The sequence below is a fragment of the Phaethon lepturus genome, unplaced genomic scaffold (genome assembly GCF_000687285.1).
Source record: "Phaethon lepturus isolate BGI_N335 unplaced genomic scaffold, ASM68728v1 scaffold4869, whole genome shotgun sequence".
In the NCBI taxonomy this organism is placed as follows: Eukaryota; Metazoa; Chordata; class Aves; order Phaethontiformes; family Phaethontidae; genus Phaethon; species Phaethon lepturus.
The window spans coordinates 8,321-24,285 of record NW_010565444.1 but is presented as its reverse complement, the minus strand read 5'-3'; the positions used below and the strand labels follow the sequence as shown (position 1 = coordinate 24,285).

Genomic DNA, 15,965 nt, shown 5'->3' with positions numbered 1-15,965 from the left:
TAGCTTCACCCGGCCAGTCATGGCCCTCTCCAGTGGGCATTACAATGCCCCCAGTGCTTTGGGGCAGCAACCTGGGCAGGGACAGAAGGGAGAGCAGGAGCACAGGAACAGCAGGAGCACACGGTAGGGAAGGAACAGGGGTGAAGCTGCTGTAATATGAATCTGAGCGTTCCTTGTAAAATACAGATTTTTAATTTGGTCTAGAGTATAATTCTGTTTTACTAATTGCCTTGATTTACTATGTTAAAAAATTGTTTTCTAAAGGGTGTGACTGCAGTCTTGGCTCTTCTCTACCTGTGCAACCCCATAAGTTTGTGCCCAGTAAGAGCACTGCGGATACAAGGATCATAGTGGTGAAAGCAGGGACCTTCTCAGTGGGTTTCTGCTGACACAGCCTCAGCTGCAAGACCCACCAGTACTGGAAAATCTGCAATACTTTCCTTACTGGGAGGCCATGAATGGTCTCTGCCTCCCAGAAAAAGGGTGTAGACAGCCAGAGAGACACCAGGCCTATATCCTTTGCGAGATGGTTTGTTCCAGTGCAGCTCCTTGGCAGCCTGGGCTGTCAGTGGCCTTATGGCTGGGACCCACAGCTGTGCCAGCCCCTGTCCCCAGGGACAGTCGTGGCATGTAAGCTGCTGTGGATCTTCACAGGCATCTTGGGCTTTATTGCCATGGGAGTTGCTGCAGATGCTGAGGGGTGCTAGTTCTAGCTAGTGGGGCAATACTGTAGTGTAAGATACTGCATCCCCAAAACAATGTCCTGCAGTTTGTTGCCACAGCTGGCAGCTGGTTCATGGGAACAGTAGGAGACACACATTTCTATCATATAGGGCAGACATCTGAGAAGACCCCGTTCTCGGAGCAGGAAGCCTGACAATGTCAGGATTTCTTGGCTGGTAACATTGTACTTGCAGAAATAATATGAAAACTTGCAGGGTCTGTTTCACCCTATCCTACCTCTCCCTTCTCACATAAAAAAAAGTTCCTCCAGCAATTTTCTAGCCTAAGACGAGCCAGCCCCAGGAGTCAGTGGAGGAGCAGATGTCTGAACATGAAGTGTGTATATTAAGACATGAAAAACAGTCGTTAGGTGGGAATAGTTCTTCCTGCATTTGCTGGGGCAGGAGAAGGGAATTCGTTGCACTGTGAAAACAACTTTTGTGGGATGCGGACTAATGTTTATGGAACTGAAAAAGCTCACTGGAAAACCTTTTCTTCCCCTTGCCTTCTTCCCTCCATCCTGCCCCTCCCAGCACCTTTGACAGCCCTGTGCCCACTGGGTGCTCTGGCATTAAAAGTTCATGTTTCACATTTAACAAGAAGACTTTAAGACAAACTTTTAGCTTTTAAACACCCACAGTTTTCTCATGGTCTGAATTTGGATTGGCCCTAACAGAGAATCAAGAGCTGCCGCAGAAGCTGGCTTGTGACGGACATATTCATTTTAGCCTCTCAACATTTGAATTGTTCTGATTCCTGACACCATTATCCATTCTGGATATGTTGGCTTGCTGATGAAGCTAGGGCTTGTATGCCCATGAGGATGTGATTGTGATCTGACCTGACACAATAACCTGATTTCTGCAAACCTACTTTTCAGTCTCTGTATTTGTAGGTCTGTCATTTTTAAATTAAGCCAGCAACAAAACAGCAGACTTCCCAAGAAGGGGCCTTGCTGGGTTTTCAGTATGTCTCTTTCTGAAACTGCCAAGCCTTATCTAGTATGTGCAGGAAAATATTCATGGGAGGCATCTCCTCTATGTTCTTGATGTCGTCCGTTCAAGCTACGCACACTATCAGCCTGTGTGTGGCTCTAATATAACTGAGCAGGAGAAATGTATTGGGAAGTTATGCAGGAATACCAAGTTTCCCTGTTTAAGCTTTGGATTGAATCTGCATCTTTCATTGCTCTAAGATCAAGACAGTCCTAGAGCCAGGACTAAAACAGTGTCCTTTTCACTCTCCTGCAGCAGGGAGTAAACATTACAGAATGTGAGTGTGAAAATGGCATTTGCATTGTCATTTAGATTAAATGTTTTTAGGTACGACCTCTGTTACATGATCATTGCTTTAATTGCAGCTAATTGAAGCATCTACAGTTCTGGTCTCAAAGGGAGCCCAGGGTGTTAGAGGAGGCTTACACAGAGCTAACACATGCTTTGCAAACGCTGCTTCCTTTGGACAACTCAACTGCTGCTGTGCATTTGTGATGGTCCTTTTTCATCTGGCCTTGGGGCAGCCCTTACTGCTTCCTCCAGTTTTCCTAATAATGCCCTCTGGGAAATTATTTAGAAGCTCTCAAGTGAGATGTCCTGTCCCATTTTGAGGAGGAAGGAGCACAGCCCTTCTGGAGTCTTCAGGTTGATGCTAGTCTGTTTTTGCTGCACTCCTGTGTCTTTGAGATGACAAGTAGCATTATGGTGCATGTTTCTCTTTCTTGCTGTTTGGTAGATCTGCTTTTGCTACCTTTCCTCTCCACACAGTATATCTTCAGGTGAATGGGAAAAGCTGGGAGAAGTGCAGGAGGAAAAATGTTGTGTATGGTCCCCACTGCTTTGGTTCCTCTGATGGGACTAACTAACATGCTGGGACTAGCACTCCCCAGTTATTTCTGGGGCTGTGAAACCAGGGGCTTTCCTGACACCCCACATCCTCCTCTATATCTTAAAAACACAAACGACTGACTTACGTCTGAACAGATGGCGAGTACGCACACTGCAGGGGCAGCCCACTTTGCTTTGAAAGCAGGTGCGTGCAGTGTGTGAGAGTCTCTCAGTGCTATGCCAGACTGGTAGGAGAAGTCTGAAGGCTCCCCTAGATTTCAAGCACATGGGCAGGGAGGTGTGATTTGAAAAAGAAAAATGACAGGCTTATTTTTTGGAGCAAAAGCCTCCTGTTTCTCCTGCCAAAGCAGGTTTTGGAGCGGGCTTTAGTCAGTAAACTTCAGTTTAAATTCACTGTAAAAAAGACTGTCCTGAGCCACTTGCGGACCAGGCCTGATGCAGATCTCAGCTCCCCCATCTCATAGCCAAGTTCTTGTCAGTTTATGTTCATTCTCTTGGGAGACTGTCTCGTTATCAACAAAAATCATTAGCATTTTCATTTGTGATGCTGGACTAAGGCTGAAAATATCCTGGGCTCCATGAAAACAAATTGAAAACAAATCAAAACAAAAACATCGTCCCGGCCATCCCTCTTCTTCCAGGAGTGCAGTGCATCAAGGCAGAGTCACTCAGATGCCTCTCAGCTGTGCTCCTTCACCATACAGCTTCCCTGAACTGGACCTGTTCATCGCCTGGAAGAGTGAGCCTTGGAGGACATGGCTCCAAGGTTTTGCAGCTACCTTGTAGAGCACAACCTGCAACTTGGAAGCACTCTCTTCTGGGAAAAGAGGAGGTTAAACCAGTACTGTTGGCCAGAGCCAATGCCCAAGTCTCCCCTAGTAAAGAGATATGAGTCCAAGCAGAGAAGGGAGGAGTGTCATGGCCCATATGATGTTTCTGTGTGAAAGCAGCAAACTAAAGCACAAAGAGCAGGTGTTTTAGATCCAACTTTGAGGTGTAAACTAATGGCTGAGAGGGGAGGTTATGTGAAGAGTCGCCAGTGTTAGAAATTTGAGAAGTCCTGCCCCTCAGCATGGCTCTGCCTGAGGCTTTTGCTTGCTGCCTCTTAAAGATGATTTGTATGCATCTGGGAGGCTGTGCTATTTGCAAGAAAAAGCCTCTGAAATAACAGAAAAGGATGTCCTATACAGTGAGTGCAAGGAGGGAAGAATCGCAGCTCTGAGAGACATGTAGCCATTAAGACATTTGAAAGCAATGATATTTCATAGAGGAGAATCTTTGAGTAAGCGCTGAGCAGTTATTGTTTCTGGTCTTATAGATGACCTAGGAATGTGATGTTTTTACTGGCACTCAGTGAGACAGTTCTTGGTTGGGAGCTATCCAAGGCTCTATTCCTGCAGATTTGACACAATGATTTTAACCAAAATCCCACATGCTTGATATAATCACTCAGTGCCTTTAGAAAGGGTTTTATACCTAATATGGACAAAAAAGGGCTCTGCTGCTTCAGAGATGTGACGTGTAGTGAGCAGGTTTGGATCCAGAAATAGACTCATCTGTATTCACTTAGCTTTGGTATTTTTTTGTGGTCTTTATTATAACCGGCAGGCACCTGCTGACTGTCCAAGTCTAGATTGCAATATTCAGATTTAAAAAGCACAGCTACCCCTCAGTTCCTCTAGATTGATATCTGTGTGGCATGTAAATGTCAAACACACCGTGGGGAAGTTAATCACTGTATCAGCAGAGACAAAGATAAAAATATACTGGCCTTCTATGTGGATACAGAGGAGATGATCAGACACTTTGGCTAAACGTACATGTGGGCAGGAGCTGGTGGAAACAGTGACTGAGCTCCTTTATCACAGAGTTGTTATTAACGGAGATGATTCTGTCACTGCTGCATATCAATAATGTACAGCTGTGCAAAGAGGCTAAGTGATGCCAAGTGATTCTTTCACAGCCGCTTGTCGCTCCGTGCGGCACGAGCGTAGCTGACGCCGTGAGATGCAAGGGAGTAGGCAGCCTCACCTATTGTCTCAGACCCTGCTTTCAGCTTTTTGCTGCTGGGGTACTGGGGTTTGCTAGCGTACCTGCAGCCGTTCTGTGCCGTGATGGACGTAGCTCCTGGACGAGGCAGCGTCAGGACTTCCTTGCGTTGTATCTTGGGACTACATGTGGTTGCATCTGAAGTCACCAGGCTGCCTTGTTAGAGTAACAGCCCCTAGGACGTGTGTGCCTGCTGATCTGGTGAAAATCAGTTGCAACTATGCAAAACTGGAACACTGTGTTGCAGCTTGTTAAAAATACAGTGGGAAGCTGCTCTGAGGACCCGGTGAGGATGGTTTTTCTAAAGTGCTCAGCGTTGGCCTAATTCTACTTCTTTTCCAGTAAATACGCTGAATCCAGCAAGCGGTTGTACCCTACTTTCATACACAGTGCTGACGGGCCTTTCCCTGCAGTGGTATCAGCAGGGTTGCAGAGTCCAGTATGCTGAAGGGATACATGTCAGTCATGCTGATTTAAACCATTTGCTTCTCTAGAAAATATCTTCAATAGGATGTTATAGAGGAAGGATGGTCTTTATAGTTGGGTTTTTTTGGGGGGGGGGCAGGGGCAGGTGGGACAGGACGGGGGGGACGATGTGCATCATTGATTCATACTTGCCACTGTTTAAGTTATTTAAGAGTTTCATGTTTATCGTGCATTAATCTGAGGAAGTTAATGATTTAGCTCAAGCAGCTTGCCTTTGTTTAAGTCTATGAGCTTGCTTTCTGTAAGTTGAGCTCTCTTTGAACATCATGGAGTGAGTGGGTAACTAAAGCCATTGTAACCTCCCTTAGCATTCCAGTTCTCATCTCCCAGCACACGGCCCTGGGGTGGCCCCACTCCTCATGCCGCAGCAGGAGCAGAGGACAGTGATAGCACAGGCATGAGTTACAGTCCTAGTTAAATGTGCTTTTATGGCTGCAAGCTGGAGCAATATTGGAATACAGCTCCAATGCACTGTGATTTCCAAAGTGGATAAGCACTATTTATGCTTTTTAGTTTCCTAAAGAAATACGATGCTTTTCCAAGAGTAGCTATGTTGACGGAGAAACATAATGAAAGATGCCGCATGATGGCCAACTGTGTGATCAGGGAGAGAAGTGTATTTCCTTATGATTCCAAATTAATATGTAATTTCAATCTCCTTTTTACTGTTATCAGCCAAGTGGAAAAGGTCCACGCCTACCTGAAGTTTATTGTGTCATTAGCCGGCTGGGGTGCTTTGACTTATTTTCCAAGGTAAGAAGATTTTTTTTTCAGTATTGCTTTTCAATTTGATTGTTTACTAAGACACATCTGCAGCGATGAACCAGACGAGAAGAATTTCTTCCTTTGATGGGAGATAACTGTATTTTACAGTTGCTGTTTTGGATATTCTATCCCTATTACTGTGTTCATCAAAGAATGTCTTATTGCTTCTGTGACTGAGGCAGAACTGGATTCAAAAAACATCTGGGTGTCTGTATGATCTGGCTGACTGAAGTTTTTTCCATTGTTTTCTAAAGCCGTTTTGTGCTGAGCTGTAATTCTTGGCATCCACAGTTTGAATGATGGGCCAGTACCACTTTTACTCCAATACCCCGTGGAATGATGAGGTTAAGAAAAAAGATTATTTGATGAGTGAATTCTATATCCTTAACTCTATTGACACGTCTTTTTATCCTAGGAGGCTAGAAAAGCATGGATAATCTTTTAATTGGCCTCCACATTAGTGAATCAAAGTTGCGTCGCATGCTGATGTGGTTCCCCTAGGTAATAAATTTCTTGACACAAGAGTTTTGAGACAGTAAGCAGGGCATTGCAACTAAACTGAGGGATTGAATAGCCATAGAAAGAGTTAACTGCCAGTCAGCTCCAGAGCCACAAGCATTCTTCTTTTGTAAGACAAAAGGTTATTAAAATTAGCTATTAATAACATTTCTGATTGATTAACATTTGAAATGCCTCTCTAGCTGACAGTTTAGGGCCTCCTAGTCCTCTGAGAGTGTGTCCTGCAAAATTCAGTTAGCACTTCATGGTATTGTATAGGATTTGCTGGTGATCTGTGGAGAACTGTTATATATCTAATGTCAAAAGGCTGTCTTCCCCTTTTCTAGTTTTGATACAGTGTTCATAAAAATGTTGTTTTAATTTGCCAGAGATTTTCACTTCAGATGTGGGAAATCTCACAGAACTTACACAGATTTTTCTTGTTCATTTGTATAGGAATAAAGTTAAAAACAACATGTAAATCATTGAAGTTAATAAAAGTCATAGCATTTATATTGTTCATGTGACCTAATAATCATACAGAATGTTATCTTCAAAGCAGGTTTCAAGCTTTTCTAGATAAAACTTTAACACAAATCCTGTGTGAAGAAAAGCAATTGGGTTGCAACAGTTAATTGCAATTCTGCTTCTGACGTCTTTTGTAAAGCTCTGAAATCAAGGTTTTATAACAGTGTCTCTTAGACGTAATATGTGTCTAAACACAGATATCCGCGAGCGAAACGGAATGCATTGTTCTGGGAGGATAACACAGCTCACCAAACTCGTGATATGGAGAGATATCCTGAGGCTCTTTGTTTGCTTTTATGTTTTATCTAATTTTGATAGTGCACTAATTTTCAAAGGAAAACTTGGGAGAGGGGAAAAAAGCAAAAAAATAAAAAAAAAAAAAGAAAATTTATGTATCTTCCTCACAAGCATCACTGCAGCTGAGATATGAAGTCTGCAGCAGACAAGGGATGTCATACCAAAATTGCAAATAAACCGCTTTCCCAGTTCAATCTGTAACTTGAAAAAAAGTGTCTGTTCATTCAGCCAAAGTGACCGGAGGCTGACGGTTGAGTGTAATTTCGCTGGCTTCAGCAGGGGCTGTTCCCAGGCATTGCGGCAGGCAGGCCCGGGCCACCCGGCCCTCAGATTCTTGGTCTGTGCGGAAAGGAAGGCTCTCGCTCGGTTGCATGTCAGGCCCTGGATGGGGCTGTAACACACCTGTGCTCCTTCTCAACCACTGGGCTCGCGGAGGGGCTGGGCCACAAAGGGACCCCGTCGCACCGGAGCCTGGCCACGGCGGTGCTGTCCTGCAAAGGGCTGCTCGCCTCCTGCCGGTGCCGGTGCCGGGGTGGGAGCAGGGTGCTTGGCAGCGCAGGGCTGACCCAGCCCTGGGCTGGGTTTAGCGCAGCCCTTTAGCACGCGTGCCAAGCACCACAAAAGGTGTGGAAAGGGTTTGGATGAAGCAGCTGTTAAATGAAGGAGGAAGAGTTTGAGCCTTAGCATTCCTGTTGGTTTTGAAGATAGATCTGGTGTGGATAGAAACAGAAGTTCTTGAAAAGTAAGACAGTCTCTTTTTCCAGCCTAGTAAAAGGAACCTGGGCTTCCCTAATTGGTAAATCTAGTGAAAGAGAGGAAAACAATCATGATGGTGTACTTTGCTGAATTAGTCAAAACAAGGAACAGTTGTCTTTACAGAAAAATGAGAACGATGAAAGACCATGAGATATTAAACCTTGGATATTATTTATCAGAAAGGCAGAAGGAAGGAGTCCTCTGTTTTAAAATGTTTATTATCCTGTTTCTGATAGCCTGCATTATTTTCACGTTCCTCAAAGCCTTTCCTGCTCACTGCTGTAATACCTACTGCTAGGACAAAGTTGAGAACCACAGATATCCTTCCCTCCAGCCGGTTCATTTGGTCATGGTTTCAACAAATGTTTTTGACCATTTTATCGTCTGAGATTTCAGTTTAACTTTTATTCAGTTTTAATGCTCCTTTTTATTTGTATTGTAGAGGTTGGTGGGACTGGGATATGACACACATGGCCCCCGATGCCAGCAACACTAAGTGTCAAAGAGCGACTGCAGAAGAGGAGATAGGTGTTGGGCACATTGCAACTGTGTGCTGGCAGTGTGCAGGAGCACTGAGGGACCCGAGGCACAGCCTTGGTTCATTACTACTTCCCATTAGGGCAGCTGGTTTTGTTGGGTGAGGATAGTTGTTATGCTGCAAATTACATGAAGAATGAAATCCGTATCTTCACTTATGGTTATCTGCCACCTCCACGGACTGGAATGCAAGCTATATACATAAGGTCAGCTTTGCTTTAGTTAGGTCTTTACTATGTTGCAAAGAGGAAGGGGAAACCGTGCACCGGTGGGTGCTTGGCGTTTGGTGTCACTAGCTATCATTGTAAGTCATGAGCTTGTGTTTAAGTATCTTCCAATGTTCTGTTTCAGTGAAAAGCATTTCCAAGAGAAACAAGGGAAAATGCCTGGCTCAGACCCACTAACTCTTGTATGGCCTTTTGCTCTTGAGTGGTGGTTAAAAGATCACCATTTCAGGTCAAACCACTAACTGCTTTGAAGCTTGCTTTCTCGTCTTCTTTAGGTTTATCATCTATATGGTCTGTCTAATGTGGGAAAACTTAGCTGTGATCTAATTTATGTTGGCCCATGTGACCAAAAAGAGAAGAAAATAATAGTCCTCTCTATCTGTAAGAAGTTCCATCTGCTCATTTCAAAACTAGATTGCCTGCTCTGCATCATGTCAAACAGAAAATGACCTTAATGCAGGCACTCAGTGTAAACAGTGAGGCATGCTTCATGAGGCTGCTCATGCCTGGCTCCAGCTCAGCACAGACTGCGACGTGATTGCTGCCACCATGGCTGGGACTCTTTTAGGAGCTCCTCCCTGGTGGACCTCTGCTGGTATAGTGTGGCAGGGTTGCTTTTCTTGCTGGTTTGGCTTTTTCCTGCCCTCTCAGTTGAAATGGAAATGGTGCCCAGGGCAGAAGAAAGTATTTCTCCTTAATATAAATTTCAAGATGCACCATTGAGACCTGACACTGACCTGGCCTGTGATCATGGCATTTGTCTTGATCTTTCTCTCCTTCAGCTCACCCTGTTGCTCAGGCAAAATGCCAACAGTGTAGTTCCCTTTTTCCATGCTGAGTCTTCTTTCTCCTTTCCAGATTTGTTATTTCTTCCTTGTCTCTGGGTTAACTGCATTCACAAACAGGCTTTGTTTTGTAACTGGATAACGTATCATTTTTAGAGTACGATCGAATCCCGTGGCTTTAATGGTCCTGAAGAAATGCACAGCAGAGGAGAATTAAACTTAGATCTGCCATGTGTTTAGGCTCACGTGGGTCAAAAGATGCTTCAAAAATGTATGTGGTGCTGACATGTTCTGTCTCTTTCTCTCCTATGTTTTACTAATGGATCAGATCCTGGATGAGGTTGAAAGGAGAAGGGGAATATCTGCAGCCTTGGTTTATCCATTTATGAGGAGTCTGATGGAATCTCCTTTTCCTGCACCTGGAAAGACAATCAAAGTCAAAACCTTTCTGCCTGGAGCTGGAAACGAGGTAAAAAGCAACTGCAAACATTACAAGTCAAAGCCCCCCTGCCTTCACCACTCCAACATCAAACAGCAAAAGAGAAACAGGAGGAGACATACAGATACTGCAAGGCATGTGAGGTGGCACACCCTCAAAATGAGCAGTGCAGGACCTGCACCGGTGTTGCTATGCTAATGCTAGCTCCCACTGATGATTGTAAGCCAAATTATTGTTACATATTTGTTATTTTACATTTATTAATACGCCGTGTTTAACAAAAAAACATGAACAAGACGAATGTCCTAGTATGCCTGGCCTAGTGTAGTTAACAGAACTACGGTGCTGCTGGGCTTTATCGCAGTGATAACAAGCAAGTGTAAGTTTCCCATGCTGACTGTACTTGGAACAATTCAGCAGCTGGTTGTCATTGCAAACCTCATTACTGCTGGTCCTGGCCTTGGTAGGAGGAGTGACCAGCAGCATTTAAATGGCTCTTTTTGGCAATAAATACCCTTTAAGTGGCCCTCAAAGAAATAGTCTATATTTGGAAAAGCATGTCATATAAAAGTTTGTGTGTGTGTGTGCGCACACATATAGTAGATTTTACTTCCTTTTGTTACTGACTCAAGTAGCTAGAAGCCTAGCATTATACAACATAGGCCTTACTGGATAATAGCAATATTGGTGCCTTGCTTAAAAGTTTTGTGTAACTTGAGGCTTGCTAGCCATTTGCTGTGCCAAATTCTGCTCTCTGCGTGTCCTTATGTAACTATACAGTAGCTCCACTCAGAAGGGCAAGCATATAGAGGAAATACATTACTGCAGATAGGAATCGAATTTGGCCCACTTAGTGAAAGCAGGAAAAAAATTCCCCTCTAGGGTTATTTTACACTCCTTAGGGGTAGTTTTACAGTGTTACTACTATTTTTCCATTGAATCATATTTTGTCCAAGTGTAATGCCACTGACTTCAACAGAGTGGGCCTGTAATGACACTTGGTATGAAATGTAAAGTGTGCCTTGCAAGGCATGTTTAAGTCACAAGCATTTTCTTCTGGAGGAGCAAAGGAAGACTGAAAGACTGATTGGCGTAACAGTGGTAAGATCTGATAACGCTTTTTTGATGTGAATATATCTGGGAACCATGGATCTGCAACTTCTCTATCCTCTGCTTAAGCTTCTGAACTCTCCCAGAGAAAAACACTGAGATAATTCCAAACAAACAAACAACTCGCTTCTGGTTGAGCTTTGCTCTCTGTTATGCTAGTACAAACTCGTTATTTAAATGGAATGCACTGGCTTAATTAGGAACAGAATATTGTTCTTCCATTGCGGCTCCTCTGGCCTAAACAAAGATGATGATTAATTGGGAAGTAGACAGTATATTTCTTTGTGATGAGCAGACTGAAGCAGAAGGCTTTGCCAGGCAACAGAAAACATCCATGGCATTTGTAAAAGCTGCCGTAACTTGCATTGCATCCTACCCTGCAGCAAGATTTTAGTGTTGGAAGTTTTGCGGTAAAACCAGCTCCTCATGATTTGGCATGTACTGAGCTTGCAGTCCCAATGCTAAGGAATGGAAGTGGGCACCTTACTGAATCTGAGAAAGGAGTAGGCAGCGAGCATTTCCCGAGGAGGTGTTCATGGTACACCATCACTCAATTTGCTTCTTACTGCTGTTTGAGGCAACAGCTGAGCGATAGGTATATAATAGTCTGGCACCATAATGCTTCTGTATTCCAGGCTTTATAAAAATCAGATCTGTACACAAATACTGCTCTAAAAGTGACTTTCTTTTTACAGTCCTGTGTTACCAATCACAAACAATATTACAACTAAACTGGTATGAACTGATTTTGTTTCCAGTATCCTGTGGTCTTGCTGCTATCATATCCTTAAAACAGTGTGTTTGGAGGAATTTTGTAAGGGCTACTCAAGTTTAAACCTGATACAGTATGCTCATGGAATGTGGTGTCGTGTGCATGAAAGCATAAAAGTGGTCTAAAGCAATAAAGTGACCGTGATTTTGGACCTATGGAAAGAAGGAGATGTATATATGTTCCTGTTAATATGTCTTCAGAGATTTCAACACAGCTTAAAGTTGGCCAGCTTTTCCCCTTTCCCTTCTGTTTCCTCAAATTCCTCAGTAGTTCATCATTTGCTGTCTTGCACTTCATATTTTTCTTCCTCTGTTACTCTCTTCTTCATGTTATTTTTCCCTCTTCTTTTTTCTGTCCTCCGCCTTCAAGTTCCACATCTGAGCATGTCAAATACAGAGTAAAAGGAAGATATAATAAAGGAATCAAGCAAAAGGCATTTGAGAAAAGGAAGGAGAGGGCCTGAGGCTATGGATGAAGTATGAAAATTAGACTTTAAAGGGATGTCACAAGTCACCATCTAAGACCTTTTCCTGACTCCCCAGTTAAGTATATATATGTACATATCTTTATGACAAAAAAGGGTTTTAAACATTATGTAGTGAATTATGCGTCACAGAAGAGTGAAAATGAAGTAAATTGGGTTTAAATTTTGCCTGGCCTTTAACTTCAGTCCCTGCCTCCTATTTAGATGTGAATTTGAATTGCTAGCCAAGTTTATAACCAAATTTACCTTGTTGTTATGGTTGTTTTAGCACTGTAAGCTTCCGGCTCCAGTGTTTCCAGTTAGTTACTTGCTTCATACTGTTGACTCAGCCAAGCTTTACATCCCTGGCAGGGTGTTTAGAAGGCAGAATTATGCTTCCCTTGGAAATGACAGCAGATTTAATGTGCAGAACTGTATTCTGGGAAGAAGAATGGCTTGATAGTGAATTGTGTAATACACCATTTCTCTGGAGAAATGCCTCCAGGAGTGCCTCTGGCCTCAGTGTGCAAAAGAGGATGGGGGTCATTCTCTGTGTCCCCTCACCAGGCAAGCCCGGAGCGGTGCTGGAGGGCCTGGGCTGGGGTGCTGGGCACCCCGGTGCTGTCGGCCCTGATCAGTGGTGCTGACTGATGTTTGTTGGATGTGTTCAGGTCATTGAGCTGCGGCGGCCCATGGACTCACGCCTGGAACACGTGGACTTTGAATGCCTTTTCAAGTGCCTCAGCGTTCGTCAGATCATCCGGATCTTTGCTTCTCTCCTGTTGGAGCGGCGTGTGATTTTTGTAGCAGATAAGCTCAGGTAAGTGGCAAAGGGAGCTGAACCACATGTTTTTCAGGACTGTATTATCTCCGAATGCAAAAAGCTTTATGAAATGTCCGGAATGGTTGTCAGATGTGGGGATCCTCTCGCTGTAGGATTTAAAGAATTTTTACCTCCATGGAAGTTATTTGCACTGGGGGGGCACACATTTGCTAGTGGTGACTAGCTACAAGCCACTTGTTCTGTCTTGCTTCCTTGCCTGTAAAATGGCGATACCAATACTCGCCTGCTTCGTAGTCAGCAAATGTTTGCACAGGGTTTTGAGGCAATATAGTCCTAGCAATATTTCATTTCAGGTTTTGGAACAGAGAATTCATAAACAGTAGCAGAGATTGCCTCTGAGGTGCTTCACCTCGTGGCCATGCAGTGCAACCAGGCAGGGCCATGGGGTGCTGAGAGTTCTCCTGGTTCGCTCCATGCAGTACAGAGAATTTGTAATGGGGCTAGGTTTCAAATCCTGCACTACCAAACCCATCCAGTGGGAGTGTTAAGAATGCTATTACAGTCCATCCCAAATAGTTAGGATATTTTTCCTGGTGCTCACATGACCTGAAAGCATTTCCTTTCTGTAGCTCCATCTTGGGCTCCTTGCTGCATCCTTTCAACATACCTCTTACTTCCCTGCCCTTTGATTGCAGTCTCCCCTCCTTGGCTCCCCTGAGGCATGAACACACCCCAAGGTGTAAGGAGTGAGAGTGACAGGTCACAACTCCACATGACCTTTACTTAGGAAATGGGAGCTCTGTGTAGGCTGCACCCCTGCCCCACAGCAAAGAATCATCTCTTTTTTAGATGTTGTGTAATCCATGTAGAAAAGTGTGGACATTGTAAAGATTATGTTCTTTGCTGCGGCATGATAAATAATAAAAGATGGCAAATAAAAATAAAGACCATAATTTTTTAGACTTGGGAACATCCAGCATCTTTTAAAAGGACAAAAAAGACTGTATGGGTGGTTAAAAACACAGATGGATCTACCCAAACAAACTCTGTTAAACACTTTATCAGCCCCAACCTTCTCTGAATGACCGCCAGAAATAATAGCTGCACTTAGTGGCCGCCAGTGTATATAATAGCAAAAATACTTTGCATAGTAAAAGCTTTACAACCTTTAGGCGAGAATTTCTTAAAGCTGCAGAACCTTCTCAGGTTATAAAGTTACTTCCTTAGCAGTCTTTTTTGTTGTCTAGAACAACAGGAACATTTTATTTCATCCCTTCCCTTGTCAGTAACCCTTAGTTTGAATGACCATTTGGGGTGACTTAATTTCACACAAACTCCTGGTGAGAATTGTGTAGCTACTCCGGGGTTTCTGCAGTACTTTAGTAGATATGTAAGTCACACCATGAATATTGGGGCAGGTGGCTTTTGAAAATACTGCTGGTGTGTTCCTTCTGAGCATGCTTAATTGCATTGTTCTGCCTGTTTCTGTTTCAGTATTCATCTAGCAGAATTAGTGGCACACGCAGGTCTGACTGTAACTCAGAATGACACAGGTGTGCGTTCCTTCAAATGGCACACTGGTTTGAGTGGAAAGTCACAGAAATGGGACAGAGAAAATTAGGGCTGCGCTGCCGCCAACTGTTGCTCTGCTTTGGAGTTCTCAGTCACTCCTTCGTAACGTTGTCCCGGTTTGGCAAAGTACCCCGAGCCTCCATCCGTGGACCACAAGAACAGTACTGCAGGGACGGCCCGCTGCAGGAGGCACCCTCAGCCGTGTGGGCTGGGACAGAAAGCAGCCGTTCCCTGGAGCGTTTCTCTGGGACAGCTGGCCTAGCCAATGTCTTATCATGCTTCTGAGCACTGTTCAAAGAAGCAACAATTAAACCTACTTTGACAGGCATAAGGCAGCTTAGCTTGGAAAACAGTGGTGTTGCCGATGCTGAGAGTTCATGGTAACCCAGTACTTCATCAGGCAACCAGGCTTTCATGCACGCTGCAAGGCTTGCCTGTGCAGTCACCTTTCTCCGGACGGCTGCCTAGTCGCACAGGCCCCAGAGCAGAGGATAGCAGAGTCCTGCTTACAGAAAAAATGCTGCTGCTCTTACTTTTGGCACAGAGATGTAGAGCACCAGGAGCAACAGGAACCCGAAATGATAAAGATCTCTTTCAGTAAACACATATCCAAACTTTGCATTCTCCTGCAAAAATTGTTCTCCAGCGAACTGTTGTTTCTGTTGTGAGAGCGAGCCATTGGGTTAGGGGCCATTAGCAGGTGTTTTGAGAAAGGAGAGGATTCAGATGGATCCAAGAGGCTTACGAGGTTTTGTGGTTGCTCCTGCAAGAAAGGACAGAACTTTTCTTACAAAAAGTGTATATTCATATACTTTATTATATCTGCATGTACCCTTTATTATATACATATACTTTGGTCTGGTTTAAAAAGAGTATGACAAAATCTGATGTGGTAGATAAGGCCCTGGATTAAGACTTTTGAATCCTGAGCTCTCTTTCTGAACCCTCTGACCTGCTGTGTGACACATGCTGGAAACATAGCTCCTCTTTCTTATCTTTTTGTCTGGTCTGTCTGGGATCCTAAATGCTCCAGGACAGAGACTGCTTCTTGCGCTGTGTGTGTACACAGCTCTACTTGGTACAGCGTGGCCCCTCTCAGCATGGGGATCTAGGAGGTACTGTGAAACAGAAGCTCATAATGAGTCCTTTGACAAAGGCCTGGAGAAAGTGACAGTGGATTTAAATTCAATACTTACTGAGGTTTTCATGGTTTAAATGGGGATGAAGTCTAAAATGAAACACTCTGGCTTTGAGCTAATAACTGTCTGTCTTGGAACCTTTGCCTTGTCTGATGTGAATTTTGTTTATGGGCATCACGGCTGAAACCGAA

The 15,965-nt window shown here is 44.0% G+C and overlaps 1 protein-coding gene across 1 annotated transcript in view; it reads left to right on the top strand.

The window, feature by feature from the left end:
• The window catches only part of ST5 (suppression of tumorigenicity 5), a gene marked incomplete at its 3' end in the record, with an annotated part of 75,795 nt that extends 62,696 nt beyond the window's left edge, over positions 1 to 13,099 (top strand). Inside the window, exons 11-13 of the mRNA XM_010295182.1 lie at positions 5,778 to 5,855; positions 9,824 to 9,964; positions 12,951 to 13,099. Of these exons, the coding sequence (XP_010293484.1) occupies positions 5,778 to 5,855; positions 9,824 to 9,964; positions 12,951 to 13,099 (368 nt within the window). The remainder of the gene's footprint in view (positions 1 to 5,777; positions 5,856 to 9,823; positions 9,965 to 12,950) is intronic.
• Positions 13,100 to 15,965: the final 2,866 nt, after the last annotated feature.